Raw genomic sequence first — 19,320 nt, 5'->3', positions numbered from 1 at the left:
ATTATATATATATATATATATATATATATATATTTTAGCTTATAGTTTCTAGTGTCACTAAAATATCACTAAAAAAAATTATGTGGTAAAAATACACATTAGTAAGGATTAATAACTTCCACGACAAGGAATCAAAGCTTAGGATATAAGTTTTTTGCAAATATTTTTACAATATGTTTATTAAAGTTAAAGAACTCAAGTTTCCAAAAAGAACTATAAATTTGTTATTTTAAACTAGAATAATGTTTCTATTACGTTTTTTTTAAGGAAAAACCTTAATTATGATTGAATGACTGATTAATTTTGTAAAAAATTCCTTTATGATATATAAGAAAGTTTTAAAAACTCCACACCAATCTTATTAAATTCAAGAACTTTCTTGGTTCCTATTTCCTTAATGGCATTGTACAATTATAAGGTTCAACAAAATATAGTAATGTATTTATATTAATCGTAACTTTGTTCAATATGCATCTTAACATAAAATTTATTGGTTTAAATAATCATGATTATTTATTTATTTATTTTTATAAACTAGAATAAGATTAATCAATAATTTATTCAATTAAGTTAAGTGTATTATAAAAATAATTGATCATTTTTTTTAAAGATGTAACATGTTATTTAAACTGGTTTGAATAGCATATTAAAATGATTGTCTATATTAACCTTCTATTATATTCATTCTATTACTTTATAGCCTTTGTGTTGCCAATCTTCAATCTAATTAAATCTTATTTGAGATGGTTTTCAAATTCATTGAGCTCTACAATCTTGTGGATCAGCCAAGTATTGGACTTAAGTTTTTTCCGACATCTCTTTTGCTTATATTTCTTAAGTTTGTAATTGTAAAATTTGCAATTTGATTTTTAAGTTGTTATCAAATTGAAATCTTTATCAAATTGTTAGACTACTACAATCAAAATTTAACTATTATTTACAAAATAACTAATTTAATAAATAAAAATTATATATTTATTTTATTTCTTCAAATATAAACTAAAAAAATATTTAAAAATATTATAAATATTATTATCAATTTTCACTTCCAAAAGTTCTCAAATGTCAATTGCCACTTGCAATTATTATTAAAACATTATTAAATATGCCTTTGAGTATGATCTAAATAGTAATTTAAATTAATATATATTTTTTAATGCATTTAGCTTTTATATAAATATATAATTGAAGTTAAAATTTTATGAATAATAAATAAATAAATATATTGTTTTACAATATGGTAACAAGTTGATATTGTATATTTGGTAGTTTATTCTTTAAATCTTTACATAGAAATAAAAAATTGATATTTACACTTAAATTATTATTATATCCACCAAGCATTGTATTGCATCTACCTTAATACTATTTTTAATGTTGTTATTGTATTTTTGTCATGTGGTCAAAGGCAATTGTATTTTAATCACTACCCCAACAACTTGGTCTTTGTCTATGCTACTTACAATTAATCTAGCATGGGAAGGATGTTTTTTTCGTAATAAGGTTTGATACTTGTGCCCTCACTACAACTTACTAGGTAGGGATCTAAAGACTAGATACCCATTTTTTCTTTAAAATGTACAAGTAAAATTGTTGCTAAAATGCAATAAGTAGCATCCATAAAAGACTCCATCAATTCCTTAAGCTGCTAATGCAAATGAATGCCTTCAATTGCAAGCAATAAAGATAAGGGGTTTGTCCACTAAAGCATTGATCAAAACAAAATTGTTTTTGAAAATGTCACAAAATCACAACAACAACTACAGTGTGGTCGATGCAATTGAAATACTACCATATTCTTACAAGTAATGAATAAGAAAATATAGTAACAATTGTCATTGCTTTTAAATTATTAGCATGCATCTCCTTGATAATTATACATATATATATATATATTTTGAGTTATTTATATAATAATGAAACTTTGATATAAGACTAAGAGCAAAAAAAAACTTTTCATTGGTTGAAATCAAAAAAAATTATTAACTTGTGCCCATCAACATGAGTTTCCACTTTCATATATATATATATACATACATAACATCTTAATAATATTATTTTCAATGCTTAAGTTTAAAAATATAAATTCATAAATACATACATATATATATATATATATATATATATATATATATATATATATTAAAAATTGAGGTTAACAAATATATAATAAATTATATATCAAAGACTTTCTAAATATATAAATTTGTGGTCCAATTTATTTGATTTTATTTTTCATAAACTTCTTGTTGTATGTATATGTATGCATACACCCTTGTTACATCTATATGCCATGTAAAATGTTTATTTTATGTTAATATTTGAATATTAGAAAAAAAATTATAATTAATATATTAATTTTTTTTAAAGCACTATTAGTTGAAGAAATCTATGATAAAGTTTTTAGATTTATGACTTTATAGTGGTTTTTAAATCAATGACTATCACGTCATAATAATGTACACAAAATAGAAAATGTGGTTTGTATGTGTATATACACATGTATTTATTTATACAATTTGTGTATTGCTATCAATCATTTGACATTGTATTCCAAACTATTATTTTTATTCAATCTCTTATGTAATGACCAGTATTTTTGTCAAGCCTAAAATTACCTCATATCCATCTTAAGAATATTAAAAGAATCAGAATTCAAATAAATAACTGAATACATTCCTTGAAAATTTACTTACATATAATATAACTTCACAGTTAAAGTGTTGCCATTACTGAGGATGGTTTTAAAATTGCCAATAATTAAATAAATAAATATACCCTTATATACATCCTACAAGCAACACAATACACATAATATTTTGATAAATTAAACAGGATTTATTTTTCTTACGTTTTTTTGTTTTGTTTTGTTTTGTTTTAGTGTATAAGATGTACTGGCCATCCAAATGAAATGGCAGTTGAAAATCACAAAATCATGTATATAAAAACATATTAAAACTGAAGATATTTAACAAAAACGAATGAAGGATATAATTAAACTATAAACTTTGAAAATTAAACTATCACATTTAACTCCCAAAAGGTTTTTGTAGCAAGTAATGCATTAAAGGGGGTACATTTTCATGCAAAGCAATAGTTGTGACCTCGATGAATTCAATGTATTCCTGAATGGCGGTTATAGGTCGATCACGGTCACAAGTACCGCGGTATTGGGACCCCAAACAGTGCTACTCAGAGTGCCTTGTTCAGCCATTGGGGGTTTTGAGAAACCCTAAACTTCTCATCGCGGGGTCGATTTCTCGGAATGCAGCACACCGATCGAAAACCCGAAACGATTTTGTGGGTTGTAGCGTAATGTGTTAGCGACGTGGAGCATCTGCTGCAGTAGTCCTTCTGGGAGAATTTGAACTTGCTCGTCGACGCATCGGGTGCTCAATGGCGGTTGTTCTTGTAAGACGAGCTTGTGTTTCAAGTTTTTGTGGATTGTGTGTACATGTGTTTCATTCTGTGTCCCTGTGCGTTTCGGCGTGCGCTGGTTTATTTCTAGGTTAGGTCTTCTGGACTATGGGCTGACAGGTTCTGTTAGTCACATAATGAGCGTGCAAATCATACAAAGACGAGCGTTTATTTGTTCGAAACAAATTGGAGTCATATTATTTCGTTTGGAAAACCTGGAGAATTTGAGGGTTTACAACTAGTTTTTTTTTTTTTTTTTTTTTTTTTTTTTTTTTTTTTTTTCGTGTTAATTTATTGAGAATTTCTGCATGGATCTGAGTTGTGCGCGAGCGAAGAATTATGTTTCTTTCTAGGACTTGGGGATTTTGGAAGCATTTGAGGCGTTGGTTAGAGTAAAATGTGTTCGATCATTACACGTAGCTTAGAGCGTCTTTGAAAGTAGCGACATCATTCAAATTGTCATGCCCCAGCTCGTACTGATTGGTGATTGAAATGGTTGATGCAGCGGAACCTTCCGCAAAGATGCAGGTTGGCAAGCAAAGCTGCCTCCTGGCTTAACACGAGGCCCACGCTCATGAGTGCGCAAGATTTTGAGGGTAGGTTCTTTTTGCTCGTGAGTGATCATGTCGAATGTCCATGTATTCTCTCGAAGAATGCACCACCTTTGCTGTTCGTCTTTCATCTATGCCTTATTTCTCAACTCTTTATTATCGCAGGTCAAAAGAGCTCACATCTCCACGGTGTCATCAGAAACTTCATGACTCAGTACACATCCAGCGTAGTGAACAGCGCGCAGCGACATGGATGCAAAGGGACATTGTGGCCAAAAGCAAGAACGGTTTCCAACTCCACACTCAGGTTAGGTGTTCCCCAAAGTCTTTGGGGACACAAAGTTGACTTAGTTCCTCAATGTAGTAACATGTTGGGTTGTGGAGTACAACAAACGCGGACTGTGATGGTAGAGGTTACCAACGATGACTTGGAGCGGGCCATTCGGAAAATGAAGAGGAGGCTGAAGGATGATAATGGTATCAAATTGTTACGAGAACGAGAGTATTACAGGAAACCATCTGAGCTCAAGGTGCTAGCAAGGAAAGAGCGTGACAAACGAATCGCTAAGAAGGAATTCAGATCGAAACTGAAGTGGATTACTAACAGGCGGTCCAGGTATATTATCTCATATTTACCCAACTATTTTTACGCTGCCAGAACCACTGTGAGGGTGCACTAGCAGCGTTTGTTACGTTTATCTAATTTTTCTGTAGGCTTTTGTGGTGACTGGTTGGCTCACAGAAATTATTCTTGACATATCTTGACATTTCCTGCGTGCAGAGGATTTTAAGATTTATACGTCTGTATGATCCATGGAACAGCGAATACATTTTAGATAATGCTCAGCACAAGCCTGCTACTTCATCGGCATTTGTGGTGGTAGTTGAAGACTTGCAAACCAGGGGAATTCTGATGCTTCTAATCTGATACACCATCAATAAACCGATATTGATGATGAGTATTACCTTCTAAATGAACTCTGGATTACATTGTCCATACTTTTTGTGCGTATGTGAGCTGATTTTATTATTTTTTGGCAGCATCAGAGGCGAGGGTTGGGAATTGTGCTGCGTCGGCACTGTTTCTTCTCTTTTTTTAGAAATGGCGATGGTTGTATTGAGGGTCACTGATGGATATGATACTTGCTATGCTACAAGAATGAATAAGGATTGAACTTTTTCCAAATAAAGACTTTTAAAGACCTGAAGTGGAATTGTTTGTGTAGAATTGCCCTTGTTATTCGTTTTTAGTTCTCCGTATTTTGAGCTCTGCTATGATGAGCCCGAGGTTAGAGCACGTAAGCAGGAGCGATGATCTTTGAATGTGGTGCTGTTACGGCTGGTAATCCCCAATACCCCAAACAATACCCCAATCCACATCTTGGGAACTCGTCAGGTACCCGCCTTAGGAGATTCGCGTTGAGAATTTCATACCTTAAGGGCTGTTAGAGTGGTTTCTTGGAATCCAAAATTGCCAGATACCTGCAGAAGGGGGGTCCTCTTTTGTGTTACCGTGTACGAAACTGGGTTCGTCTTACCTGACATTACAATAAATTACAACAGATGGTTACAGCAATCAGGGAAATAAAATCATGAATTTTCTTAAGCTCCATTTTGCTGCTATCCGTAGAGGGAGAACACCTGAATGATTGTCAGCCAGAATGGTTAAACCAGAAGGCGTTGTCTCACAGAGAGAAACTGCGACTTAACCAACCATGTAAGTAAGTGAATGAATGATTGTTATGAAAGTTGACCCTTAGTGTGTGAAAAGGGTTGTAGAAGAAATTGAGTTTCAATACTGAAGCCTTTGATGGATAACATTTTCTTCAAGCGACAAATCACTATGAATTCTTACATACTTTTTGTAACTTACGATTGTATTTGACTTCGTGACATCCACATTGGGTGAATTTTTACATGATCCAGAAGTTGATGGTATTGCTATTTCATGAAACTTCAAGAGGAGCCAAAACGATGATGCTCGACTTTTCATTCCTCACTCATCAATCAATGTGCAATGGCAACGGCTTCAAATTTCCTCAATTAGTAAAGTACGGTCAATGACCTCATGTCTAAATATATGTTTCAACTCCAAAAGAGGATACAATTAGCATATTCTGAATATTACTGGTCTTTCAAGTAACTGTTGAGTGAATGAAAGAGTGAACTTCTTCTATATCTCCTCCTACGTCTTCTTCGTCTACTTCTTCTTCTGTTTCGATACAAACCAAAGACGTGCTGCATGAATCTGTCATTGAGACAGTTGACCCATTGATTGATGGATGGATCAAACATGAAAATGGATGTCTTTTGCGTCACAATCGCACAAACCATTCTTAAATGATTGGAGTTGTCGCGGCAATAATAGCTGTTGCACACGTGCATAGTTTAGGCTAATAAAGCTCACACCTTTAGATGACTAAATTAACATCCTTTTTTCTCTTTTTGATGTGCTTGGAATTAGTAGCTTTGCTACTTGTTAACTAAAAAGTATTCCTTATCGTGGTTGCATTTTTAACTGATTCTATCAATTTTATTCCACGGTTATTTCTTGACTGCCGTGTATTATGCAACTTCATTGTTTTAGAGAATGTCATATTGATTTTTGAGTTTTTGAAATTTTATTTCTGAAAAAATACCAAGGGAAAGTATTGTATTCGAATATCAAAATTAATATACCTTCTTATAAATATCTTCTCGTCTATAAACAATAAAGATTACTGAAAGATCAATATCCTAGAGATTTTATCTTACCTTAAAATATGAATTTTGGTTTTATTTGGTTGCATTCATGTTAACTGATTCAATGTTAATTACGACCTTCAAGTTGTAGCATTGCAAACCATCCATAATTCAATTGGTGATTTTGTTTGTTTGTTTGTAAGTGGGAGAAGGTTTGTGATAGAAGCCACATAAATTTTCTAATTTTTTCAAATGCAATTCTACATACTGTTTTCGATTGCATTGCCTTTTCATATTTGTTGTGATTTGAACTTGAAATCAAATGTTATTTTGTAATTGCACGTTCCAATACAGTATGTTTTCTTCCATCACTTAAAAAAGGACAAAAAGAAAAAATTGTATTGTGAAAAGAAGTCGATTTGATGCAGTTGTGTGTAAGTTATCTGGTGGAATCAATGGCAAGCTTTAATCAACCAATAAATTAAGAATGAAATAAGAATAGTATTAAAATAGTAGTATCATTATACAATAGTGCCAAAAATATTAATGTGAAATTGACAAATGGTCAACCAAAGTCTACGTAACAAAACATAATTTGTAAGGAAATCATGAATGATTTTAAAAGTTTCAAATTAGTGCGTTAATTTTAAAACGAGTTAATTTTTAAAACGAGTTTACCACTTTAAAACAGATAAAATCTTGTGACCATGTTATACATGAAATGATATGGGTGAATAATTGTAGGTAATTCATAACAATTGGTGGACATAATACGCACTTTAAAGGAGAAGAGGATGACTTGGATTGTTTTTAATCACATATTTGTAATCATTTGTAATGATTGGAACTGAGTAGTAAACAAGAAACACTAAATATTATTGACTTCAAATATTTTTAGTAATTAATTAAACACAAAAAAAAAGTACCCATTTAAACAATATAGTAAACTGGTACTCAACTATTCATTACGGAAACAAGTTAATTGATGCAGAATGCAAATTAAGTGGTAGTTGATTTACAAACAAACACAAAACATATTCATATACAATTCTAAATTAGTATAATCCATTCAGGGAAGAATGAGGCACAAAAGATGGGTGCTGGATTTAAGGGACTGCAGGAACTGGACACAAGGGTATAACTTAGAATCAGTCAAGACTGGGGACATGGGTTTGCAGAATAGAAACAACAAGGAGATTTTCAAGAGCTCCATGGATCAATAGGCCCCACAACAGCAACCACAATAACAACAGCAGCAGCAGCAACAAACCCATGCGAAGGCACAGCATCCATCCAAAAAACACAACAACTAACAACTATTGTGAAGAAAGAGAGAGAGAGTGAGAGCAAGCTGTGAAGAAGGGCAATGGAGTGAAGAAGAAGAAGCACTTGTGGAGGTTTGTTTGTTTGTTTGTTTGTGTGTGTTTGTTAGGGTTAGAATAGGAAGGGGCACCCTTAGCCGTGGTAGAGAACCTCGCCATCACCGTGGGTATGGCTATGGAGATTCAAACCCTATCTTGCGCGGGCTCCTCGAAGCGCCGTGGTCGCGTGACTGGGCTCGGTGCGATGGGGTGACAAGGGAGGAGGAGCCAATGGTGCGTTGGAGCAATTCAGTGTTGGTGGTGGTGGTGGTGTTGTTGTCGTAGGGAGGGGAAGTTTGGGATCGGGGAGCCATGTGATTGGCATGGTTGGTGAAGGTGTTGGCGATGGTGGGGAGGAGCCTGGAGGATGTGTAGGGCATGAGGGGATTGCAGAAGAAAGCTCTGCGAGATTGCGAGAACGTTGTGGCGGCGGGGGTGGTGGTGGTGGTGGAGGAGGAAGAGGAGGCGAAGGATTGCAGAGGAGGCGATAGATAGAGAGATGGCCATGATCGGGAGCGCATCTCTTCCCAGTCGTGGCAACACCATGTCCGGTTCCTCCACCGATGATAATCCGCCTGCGCGGCCACGCCATAGGCATTCCCGAGGAGGGGGAGGAGGAGGGGGAGGAGGAGGGGGAGGAGGAGGGGGAGGAGGAGGAGGAGGGGGAGGAGGAGGAGGAGGAGGAGGAGGCGGCGGTGGTGAGTCTGAAGGTTCGGAAGATGAAGTTACGGAGAGGGGCAGCGAGGTTTGCCAAATTGGCGATGATATGTGCACCGTGCCTTCACAGCTATTCGATCTTCCAAGCTTGAAGGGCATTCTTTCGCTGAATACATGGAATTATTGCTTAACAGGTCGGAAACTGAAGCGCGCTCATTGTTTTTTTTTTTTTTTTTTTTGGGTTCAGTTCGAATGTGATCGCTGACTGCCATTGTTACAAGGAATTCTGAGCGGTTTTGAGTGGTTTTCAAGATTGAGGAGTGTTTTAGAATCGATTTCTGGATGTGTTTGGCTGATTGTGACCAGAGTGTGAGTTTGATTACAATGGAAGTTACGCGCAACTCGATGTTGAGTGTTTCGCCGTTGCAGTTACGATTTTTCTTTTCGGTCATTGACTTGCTTGTATCATAGGCTTAACTGATCGTGAAATTTGGTTTTTTTTAAAAAAAATGTGCTGATTATCTCATTTAATGTGATCGGTTCGGAACTTTCATATCATAACATGTTGAGGATCGTCTTTGATTTGGCAGAAGAAGAGAGGGAGTCTCTTGCATTGCATCTCCCTCCTATCGAAGATGAAGAGGTTTTCAAAGATACCGTTCGAGACTTGCTGAGAGGAGAGATCTTTCACTTCACTAGTCCAATGAATGATCTTTTCGAAAGGTTAAAAGGAGGCTCATGTCATCCGCGTGTATCACGATACCGAGAAGGTCTAAAATACTTGCAACGGAAGGAGCATTATCATTTGTTGCGGCACTATCACAATCATATGGTCTGTCTCTTCGTCGAAATGCAAAAGCAATGGGAGAATTGTCCTGATGCGGATATTGATGAGAGGTTAGGAGTTTGGGACAGGTTTCAGACTCAACCGCTTCCTTTGTCCAAACCTAAACGCGTGGTTCGTAAACCTGGGACTATTAGAAGGGTAAAGGCCAGCATCGAGGCTGGTCCTCAGAGAATAATACCAGAGGTGGGTCTGAAGATGAAGGCCGTTGAGCAACCCAAAAAAGGGAAATTTCTGATGAAGGGCAGGAGTGAGGTTGGTGCTCTAGCACCCTCAAAGAAAAGGTCGGGTTTTGTGGAGCCAGCAGCTGGGTCAAAGGGAGTTCTTAAAATTAAATCATTAACGAAGGATCGTTCAGAGGGTCCCTCAAAAAGAGTGGTGGATATTGAGAAGATAGAAAGAGCGGAGCAGCAGGAGGAACCTGTGCGGATCCCTAAGCCTAGACCAAAGGGGGTGTTGAAACTGATGCCGAAGGGCAGGAGCATATTGAAAAAAACTGCCTCTCTTGCTGTAAAAGGGAAAGCCCCAGTTACAGAGATAAAGAGGGAAGAAGTGAATGAATTGGTAGAGGATGAGTACGAGGAGGAGCCTTTTTTACCTTTTGAACAAGAGGTAATTACCTCTCCTCTGGAACTCTATATCCCGCTTCATGAAACTTTTGTTGAGAAGAAAACGAAGCAGAAGATTCCAGGTGGAAAGAAACGCAAAATGGCAGATATTGGAAGTGGGACAACAGAGGGCGAAAAGGTCGTGAGGAGGAAAAAGAAGAAAAACCAGATCCAGGAGGTGGAAAAGCAACATGTGCCTTCAGAAATGCCCGAAACACATGTGGACGAACTATCTCCTTTTGAGGACACGAAACTACTTGTAGAGAAAGCAAAGAGACGGAGAGAACCAAAGATGAAGGTTCATCGGAAGAAGAAGATAGATGAGATTACGAAAGAGCCAGAAGTGATTGTTGTAGAGGAGAACCGGGCTGTAGAAGACGACTTTCGGCCGAGCGATGAAATCGACGAGAAGCATTTCGATCTCCATGTCGATGAAGATCAAGTTGATCAGTCCAAGGAAGAGGTAGGAATAAAGCCGAAAAAGAGAACCAAGAAGAAGCCTAAGGCGGAGGTGTTGATGACTTCACCTGGGGGGTCGTCCCCTCATGCTGGTAAATTAAACTTATATTCTGTAACTTGCTACACATAATCACAATATGGGAGCCTAGGTGACCCTGGTTGCGAGGTATATGCTATGTGGCGCAGTACTCGAAACATAGTAATACAAACTTATGTTCCGGCTTTTATGTTGATCGATTTACTAAATGGCTCCTGAGCCCGAAACTTTAATTTGTGGCTCAGTTACGAGCATTGATATCTATGTGTGTACAAACGCTTGTCTGGTGCAACTTACTGAGTCGCTGATGTGAATATGACACCTAACATTATTTTCCTCGTTTTCTAGGTTCGCCTCCTGAGAAGACTCCTTTAAGTGCAACCAAAACATCAAAGAAACCCGCACCAATAGCCCCCCCAACACTTGCTTCCACATTTCCCTTCTCGGTTATGCACCTTTTGTCAGCTGTACGAACGGCGTTGATCACCAACTCTGTAGATGGAGAGCCTGAATATCACGGCCAACTTGAGAGGACACCCTATGCCCGTGAAAGATTAGATTTCGATCTTCCATTTACTGAGGGAAGTCTTTTAGGTCATATTGTTCAAATAACCGGAGCTTCAGGTTTAGAGAGGGCTGAAAGTAAGGAGGGAGACGGGGAGCTAACACTTCACTTATTTCGTGGGGTTCCATTTAACGAGCTCGTGAGAAGAGTGCGTGAGAACCCTGGCGATCATCGAATTTTGGAGACAATGGAACCTTTACAGGTGGGTTAACAGCTACGACGCTCGTGACATGTTATGATTAGAGAATGTTGTTTTCAGTGGCTTATCTAGTTGATGTTTCATGGGAAGAGCGATGATGCTAATATGCACATACATACTAATATTTTACCTGCCTTTTAATTGCCTGCGGATAACTACTTTGTATCATGTGCTCGTCAAATATGTATCTGTGTGCAAGATTAAGTCTCCGGAGCTTTCATATCCTTTGTTTTACGTGAAATTTGTGTAACATTTTTATTGGAACATCAGGATCTTGTGCGGGGAGCTCTTAAAATAATGGGAAGCAAAGTGGCACCAGCTGGTACGAAAGGATGGAAGCCTTTGATTTCTTTCAACAAAGAAATGAGAACATGGTCATGGATTGGTCCACCTCCCGTTCCTGTAGCTTCAACTTCTTCTCAGGTATGTTCGTAGTTCCTCTCATTACCTTCGTAGTCGCGGCCATGTATGAAGGTCAGCTGTGAAAACAGATTCTGATTTCCTTCATATATGTAGGTTTTATACGGTCATATAGTTTTAGTTCATTACTACATCTTGTAATTCTAGGCTTATTTAATTATCAATTGCTTGCCACTTTCATCGAATTCGTTTATGGTTGCGATATTACACGCACTTGCATCAGATGGTGGTCAGTTTGATTGTGGGAAATTATGTCCTGTGAGGGAGCAAGTTCGATTAAGCTGTTTCTTTATGATTACATTACCAAATCTACAACTGCGAGGAGTATTCCTTTTCTAAGCTCTCAGTATCAAAAACTGGTCGGGTGTATGTGGAAGTGTCTTTCTATCTGTGTTCAGACTTTCTAAACGGTTTGTTATTACTATGGAACAGGATGCGTTAGAGGTGCAGGTAACTGCAGAAGCGTGGGGTATTTCACAGAAATCGTTGCTGAAATTGGAGGACATGTTTGCAAGTTGGCTAAAGCACGGCCAGGAAACACTACAGCAGATCGATCAACTTCCACTTCCACCTCCTCCACTCATGCCTGTTCCTGTTGACGAGAAGGAGCGATTTCGAGACTTAAGAGCCCAGAAGAGTCTGATGACGATTGCGCCTAGTTCGGAGGACATGCGAACTTATTTTCGTCGACAGGAACTTCTTCGCTATTCTTTACCTGATCGAGCTTTTGCTTATACGACAGCAGATGGAGGGAAATCCGTTGTTGCTCCGCTGAGAAGAGGAGGTGGTAAACCTACCTCTAAGGCAAGGGATCACTTCATGCTGAAGCCGGACAGACCTCCCCACGTGACGATTTTGTGTTTAGTGAGAGATGCGGCTGCTCGTTTACCTGGAAGTATTGGCACTCGTGCAGACGTTTGTGCTCTAATTCGAGACTCGCAGTTCATCATGGAGGATGTGTCTGATGCTCAGGTTTGTCCAATATGGATTCCGCCAAGGTTGATTTGGCGACAATGGTTAACTGGTGTTTCCATGAAGTTCTATGTTGGCCCAAGTTGCTTTATGTTTTTGGATCTTGTGGCTTGATGTTGGTTTGTGCGTTTCTCTGTTTATAACTCATATGGTCAAAATAGCAGAGTGGCATAAGTGCACGCTTAACTTTATTTCGCTTATAATTGTGTACGATTTTTCAATATTTTCTATTTTAATGGATTTCAGCTCAACTTTTCTTCATGTTATTCGTAGTGCTACAATATGCGCGTTTTGGAATTGTGTTGACAGGTTAATCAGGTTGTAAGTGGGGCACTTGACCGGCTGCATTATGAGCGTGACCCTTGTGTACGATTTGATGGCGATCGTAAGCTGTGGGTTTATCTTCATACAGAACGAGAGGAGGAAGACTTCGAGGACGATGGAACTTCTTCTACGAAGCGCTGGAAAAAGCCTAAGAAGGACAATGTTGAAAATTCTGAACACTGTGCAAATGCTTACGAGACTGGTTCTCCGAGTGGTGCTGAAGAGCCGTCGGGGATTGGGCTGGTGGACTTGCTCTCTCCCGATGGCTTGGGGGTGTCTATCGACAATTCTGCAATTTACTCAGCTGGGCGAACAGAGCTGGTATATAACAAGAGTAGTTCATTGACCAGTCCGCGGGTGTTGAACAACGGGCTCTCAAGAGACGATGGGGATTTGCCGTTCATTACCTTACTACCTGGTATAGATTCTGGTCATCCAATGGGGTGGGAGGGAATAAATACTCAAGCACCTTGGGACCGTGATTCCCATTTGCAATCGCAAGAAAGCTTGGGATCTGAAGATGAGTACTATATGGGAGGTGCAGGCATAGCTCAACGGCATGCCGAAGCAATGTTCAATGTTGATGCCGAATGAGGTTTTAATCTTCATTGAGCAATTTCTTTATTGACGTTTCCACAGTTGCCTTGCTTTCATGGAGGAGAAAACCACGAAGCCATCTGATTCCAATGGAGCTTTTTTCTGCTGGCTGTGTTAAGCACAATAGGATTTCGGTCCTTAAGTGTAGAGCGTGTGCTTTTCACTTGATAAGCATATCAAATACGCTGAATGAATATTTGGCTGTTTGCTTATCACCTTAAATGAGGTGTTGTGCAATTTCTTTGCGTCTCTCTCTCTCTCTCTCTTTTTTTTTTTTTTTTTTTTTTTTGAAAGTTCTCTGCTGTATCTTATGAATGAAAGGAACAAGATAGCCAAGAGGCTAATTACAGCGTAGGGGAGTGCTTTTCTTAGGATTATTTTTTGTCTGCACATTGCAGGCCGCTAGCTTCTCTGAGCTGGTAGTGTACAGGTTTGTACATGTAAAACAATGCTGGTTGCCGAGAGTACTTTTTAGTAACAGAAAACAATAGGTCGACTAACATTCAGGCAGCAAGGATGTTGATAAAAACAAGGACTTTGATTGGCAAACCAGTGCCTCGCAGTATCAGTCAAAACCACGAGGATAACCCTTTTCTCAGCTGGCTTGGTACGTTATTGAATATTATTCTCTTGCCTCAACCCTGACTGAGCGTGTGTACAAGGTTTATTACGTAGTTGTCCTGTTAATATTCAAAATTTGGCCACTGGAACCTATTCCTTTGCTGCTCTCTTGCAGGAAACTTATATGGAGTTTATTTTCATGTTGCAGTGCTCTTGGTCTTGTGTTCTTTAGTCTGCACTTTGTATGTTCTCTTAATGCTGATATCTCGGATATGTAAGAGATGGTCAATACCTCTTATTTCTTGACGTGAAGGCGATCTTAGCATTAAACCAAGAATTTGTGAACTTGTGCAGGATAAATTTGGTCGTCTGCTGGCCAGTATCTTGTTAAGCATGCTTACCTCCGCTAATTTAAATGCCGCTGGGCATTCTGGACCATCTTCTGCAGCTGTAATGGGCCAGCACGTCAGCACTATGATTGAGTGGGCTGATGGGATTTTTATGTTTTATCTGCGAAGTCAAATTTTCAACCTGGCAGATGAGAGGACATCCGTGAAAGATCTGTAAATTCGATACTGGATTGTCGCCACAGCATGTTAGGGAGCACAATGACGATGAACGGATGTCACTGCAAAGAAGTGGCTAAAGCATTGCAAACGGGTTGCTTCGTCATCTTCATCCTGCTGCTGAGATCCAGGTTCTCCTTGATCTTCAAGAGTACTTAAGTTTTGCGTTTCCAAGCCTAAGAATAAGAGAAAGGTTATTAGGTCTGTAATCCCTGGACGTGGGTGCTTGGAGAGTGAACATGTTCTGTGCTTAGTGTGCATTTGTATCTTTCTCCGACCCTCAGTTTTCAACACGGACTTGCTATCGGCTGCATTATTGTCGAGTATTTTTGACTTGACAAATTATGCTTACCATGGTATCCAGCTTTTGTGATCGCTTTAAGTGTGATGTGGATTTGGTGCTTCATTTTTTTTTGATGGGTTGAGGATTTCCGTAGTTCTAGGCAGTAATCGTGCCTAGTTCAGAGCTGATAAAAGCCCCACGTGCCCAGATCTGTGGTCATCGTGACACACTTGTGGCTCATTTTACTTATCGGCCTTTCTTCAACATTCAAAAGTACACCTTGCTTGAAAAGGTGCAGCCGTGCTATCCTCAACTTTCCTACAACATGCTACCTGAGGAGCTAATATTGAAGTACTGGTTTGGTGGAAATCATACATTAGAAAATTTATTTACTATTTCGGAAAACTGTTTAGATCAAACTTTAGTAACTATCTCAAGTAGCGGCATGGAAAATAGAAAAATCAGTATTTCCCTTAATTTAAGTAGGTTATGGTAGTACATTCTGTATGAAACTTTTTGCTTGAATGGAACATATTCATGATTGGGTATATGGTCAATGAACAATATTTGGTGAAAGGCTATTTTTATTAAACTTAAACATTAGATTGTTTAAAGTAATAAAATATTTTATTTGAGACTGATTGCCACATAAATACAAATGAAATAATTTGTTAATGTGTACTTGAGGTATAAATATGTTAGGATGTTTGTTAACAATTATTATGATTGTGTAGTAGTAATATTGGTTTGTTGGTGCAATTATATCAACTTTGGTAAGTTACTACTTTTTAGATATTTATACAAATATACTTCATATTTGATACTTATTTTATTTTAAGTAATTGAAGTAAACAAGGAAATAGGTAAAGAAAAAATGGATTGCATAATCCAATATGTAATCAAAATTTTTGCCCTATTTGTTAGCAAATGTATAATTTAAATGATTTTTGCCTTATTAATTGATAAACATGTAGACTAATTATTTTGCATTCCAATAGAGATGTTCACATTTTAAGAACAAGATCTTAATTTTGATCCAAAAGGAATATAGAATCTTGGCATAAGAGATGATATCATGACAATCAAAACTTCTTCTCAAAACATACTTAGTTATGTGAAAAGAACTTGAAGATTGCTCTATAAGTTGCAATTGACATTATGAAAGTTTTGGAAGCTGTACAAAAAAAAAAGAAAAAAGAAAAAAGAAAATTAATTTATTAAATCTAGATATTTTTAGTTCTAAACTTCAATAAAAGTAGAAACTTAAGACCTTGGTAATCAAGCTTGTGCCCAAATAAATATAGAAAAAACAATTTTTTATTGATTATCATAGTCTGCCAATATGTAATAGGTTTTGTCCAAATATCCATTACAAAATAAAATATTGTAAATCTGTAATAACAATTAAATTTAAAAATTAGTATATTTTATTTTAAAAAGATAGTGGCACTAGTAAAATTAATTTTACTTATTTACAGATATTAGATAGTAAAGTGTACCAAAAAAACACCTATAATATAATAGAATAGGAACAAGAAATAAGTAATATGTGGTTATTTTGAACATATTGAATATTGTAAGAAGATAAATAGTAACGAAATAAAATCAATGTCACTAAAGAATGCTAATCAAAGTAGAGATTGATATGCTATATAAACGACTTCAAGTATAGAATCAACTCAAACATTTTCCAATCTCATGCTATTAAAATTGATGTCCTAACAATAAGAGATGACCAAATTTTGCAATTAGAGCTAAGTTTATCCATCATAATAAGAATAAGCATTTAAAGCCACAAATAAAGAGTGAATCTACCTTACTCTAGATTCAAGTGAAGTAGTAGCTTTAATGAAAATTAAAGTTGTATCAAGTCTAAGAGCAAGTAAGATAAAGTAGAAAAAATTCTTTTACTTAGTTGTTATCTAAAGATATATTGCAACAATGCTTAATCTTCTATGAAAGTTACACCAAGATAAAGATATCATTAGTAGGGCTACTAAACTTAACATTAATAAAAATAAAACTGCATATTATGTAAGTTGACAATGTTTAATTAAATATCAAACAATCTATAAAAGATTAATCTAGTAGAATGGATTCCCACTTGGAAAGTAAAGAATTACTTTATAGTGTATTCAATTGAATAATACAAGTAAGAGATTTATGTTTTGTATTAAAGTCACTTTGTGAGTCATCAAATTAATTCACTAGTTGTTTTAGGAAAAAAAGATGCATTTAGAGTTCTTAAAAATCTTAATATATGGTGAATATTGTAGAAATCTTTAGACAAATAGAAAATTGAAATATTAGTTGTAGAAATGGAGTCTTAATAAGTCTTGGAGGCAATTATCTTAGTTAGTTTGGTATTTTTATTTATTATTAAATATTAAGGATTATTTATTAGGATTAATATTTAAATTGGCCTTATATCTATATGTATTACTTATAAATTTTTTATAAATATTAGTTAATAGTTAGAAGAAGCTTGAAAAAGAATCCCATGTCTTTTTAATTAGTTATATAAGAAATAAGTTTTATAGTTGATTTAAATTAATTTTATTATTATAAAAAACCAATTAGGAAGTAAAAAAGAGCTTCAAATTGATATTAATATTATAAAAACATCATAAGATTTTTTAGAATTTATTTAAAATTTATTTAGAATTTTTTAGGAATTTTTAGAGTAATTTTTTTAGACTTTGATAAAAATGAGTTTTACCACCTTGGTAGCTATTATGAAAAAATGGAGCAAGATTTGGAGGCCACACAAGGTTCCAAGGATAATTGGATGTTTTTAAACACCATAATGAAGTAAAAAATATAAAAAATAAGTTTTATTAGTAGAAAATAGGAGGATTAGCAACTAGTGTAGTCTTTGTAAGAAGGGAGGTGTACAAGTCCCATATGGATTGTAGCACCTTGAAGGTAGTTAGGAGGATAAGACTAAGGCCTTGTGGCCTCTCTTAGGGACCATATACACTACTCATGAGCCTTAGTGAGGCTCAAATTCTTGATCTCTTAAGCAATTTATCCTTGAGATACAAATTATTCTTTTAATTTTTTATTATTATTTATCTTTTATCTTTAATCTATCATAACTTATTCATAGTAACTTAGATTTATATGTTTTTTATTTCATTAAAAATATAAAAAGATTATTTATCTAAAAAAATATTTTTTATTTTTATTTTTTACTAAATAAAAATCTAGTAAATAGATTATAACTAATTTTATAATATACAATTGCTTTATTGTAGTTGTTTCACTTGTTTTGTGTTGTGCTTCTTATTTTCTTATTCTTGGTACTTCCACTTTACACCATCAATTACAAGCAACTTTTAATTGAGGCCATCTTGTAATTTGAGTTGAAGGATAAAATTTACCTTCACATTTTGGTGCATTTGCCAAAAAATAGTACTTCTAATAGTGTGTATAAATGTCAAGTTTTCTTGTTGTGATTGATCTTGCTTGGTTTTTTTGAGTGAAAAATTCAAGTAGCTCTCAATCATTGGTGAGTTTTCTAAATCTCTTCCTTATTGGTATAAGCAAAGTATTTCTATTTCTCAATTTATAAGATAGTCAAAAATTTCATTGTTGAGTTGGATGTTGATTTGCTCTCAGATTTTTATCAATCAGTTTTTATTATATTGCATCTTTTAAGTTGAGACTTTTTAAGATTTTTTATCTTGATTTTAGCTTTCAAAAAAGCTATCAATTATTTAAATTAGAGTTGATTTGAATTTTCAGTGAATTTTAGATTTAAAAGAGGTTCACTGCCTTGGTAATTTTATGTACTCTATGTTTGTAAAGGCATTTCTTAGTGCTTGGTGATAATTAAATATTAGAAGTTTTTGAATAAAAGCACCTTAAAGTTAAGTTTTTAGTAGTATAAAATTTAATACTATTAAATTTGAATTGAATTTTTGACAATTTTTTGAGTGGAGAGAGGTTGCTGTCTTAAGCAAAATATAATTGAGATTATTAATTTCTATCTCTTCAATCATTTATATTTTTGATTTTATATTTTACTTTTAAATTTTGTATTTAAATATTTATTTTATTAACTATATTAAATTATAAAAAAAATTAAAAAAATATAGTAGAAATAAAATAATACTATTAAATTAAAATAATTATTTTAATAGTTAATAAAAATGAAAATAAAACAATAATTTTAATTTAATTTTAATTTTTTTACTTTTACTTTTACTTTTATT

General features: G+C 35.3%; 2 protein-coding genes and 1 long non-coding RNA gene across 3 annotated transcripts; 2 read left to right on the top strand and 1 right to left on the bottom strand.

Moving 5' to 3' along the window:
- The first annotated feature begins 3,246 nt into the window (after positions 1-3,246).
- Positions 3,247-5,176, top strand: LOC112294132 (uncharacterized). Its single transcript, XM_024544324.3, has 4 exons — positions 3,247-3,411; positions 3,923-4,013; positions 4,134-4,584; positions 4,750-5,176. Exons 1-4 carry the CDS (start codon positions 3,397-3,399, stop codon positions 4,757-4,759), a joined length of 567 nt encoding a protein of 188 aa, XP_024400092.1. The 5' UTR covers positions 3,247-3,396; the 3' UTR covers positions 4,760-5,176.
- An 801-nt stretch (positions 5,177-5,977) lies between these two features.
- Positions 5,978-7,240, bottom strand: LOC149987579 (uncharacterized). The gene is made up of 2 exons (XR_016498045.1): positions 6,723-7,240; positions 5,978-6,336 (listed from the first exon to the last, which is right to left on the bottom strand). It is a non-coding gene; the product is annotated as an uncharacterized LOC149987579 (long non-coding RNA).
- A 1,270-nt stretch (positions 7,241-8,510) lies between these two features.
- Positions 8,511-15,651, top strand: LOC112294302 (uncharacterized). Its single transcript, XM_024544591.3, has 7 exons — positions 8,511-8,862; positions 9,259-10,671; positions 10,965-11,383; positions 11,651-11,803; positions 12,233-12,772; positions 13,082-14,300; positions 14,609-15,651. Exons 1-6 carry the CDS (start codon positions 8,511-8,513, stop codon positions 13,688-13,690), a joined length of 3,486 nt encoding a protein of 1,161 aa, XP_024400359.1. The 3' UTR covers positions 13,691-14,300; positions 14,609-15,651.
- The last annotated feature ends 3,669 nt before the right edge of the window (positions 15,652-19,320 follow it).

Source organism: Physcomitrium patens, chromosome 17, assembly GCF_059467195.1.
Source record: "Physcomitrium patens ecotype Gransden chromosome 17, ASM5946719v1, whole genome shotgun sequence".
In the NCBI taxonomy this organism is placed as follows: Eukaryota; Viridiplantae; Streptophyta; class Bryopsida; order Funariales; family Funariaceae; genus Physcomitrium; species Physcomitrium patens.
The sequence above is the reverse complement of the archived record's forward strand: the minus strand, read 5'-3'. Positions and strand labels throughout refer to the sequence as shown.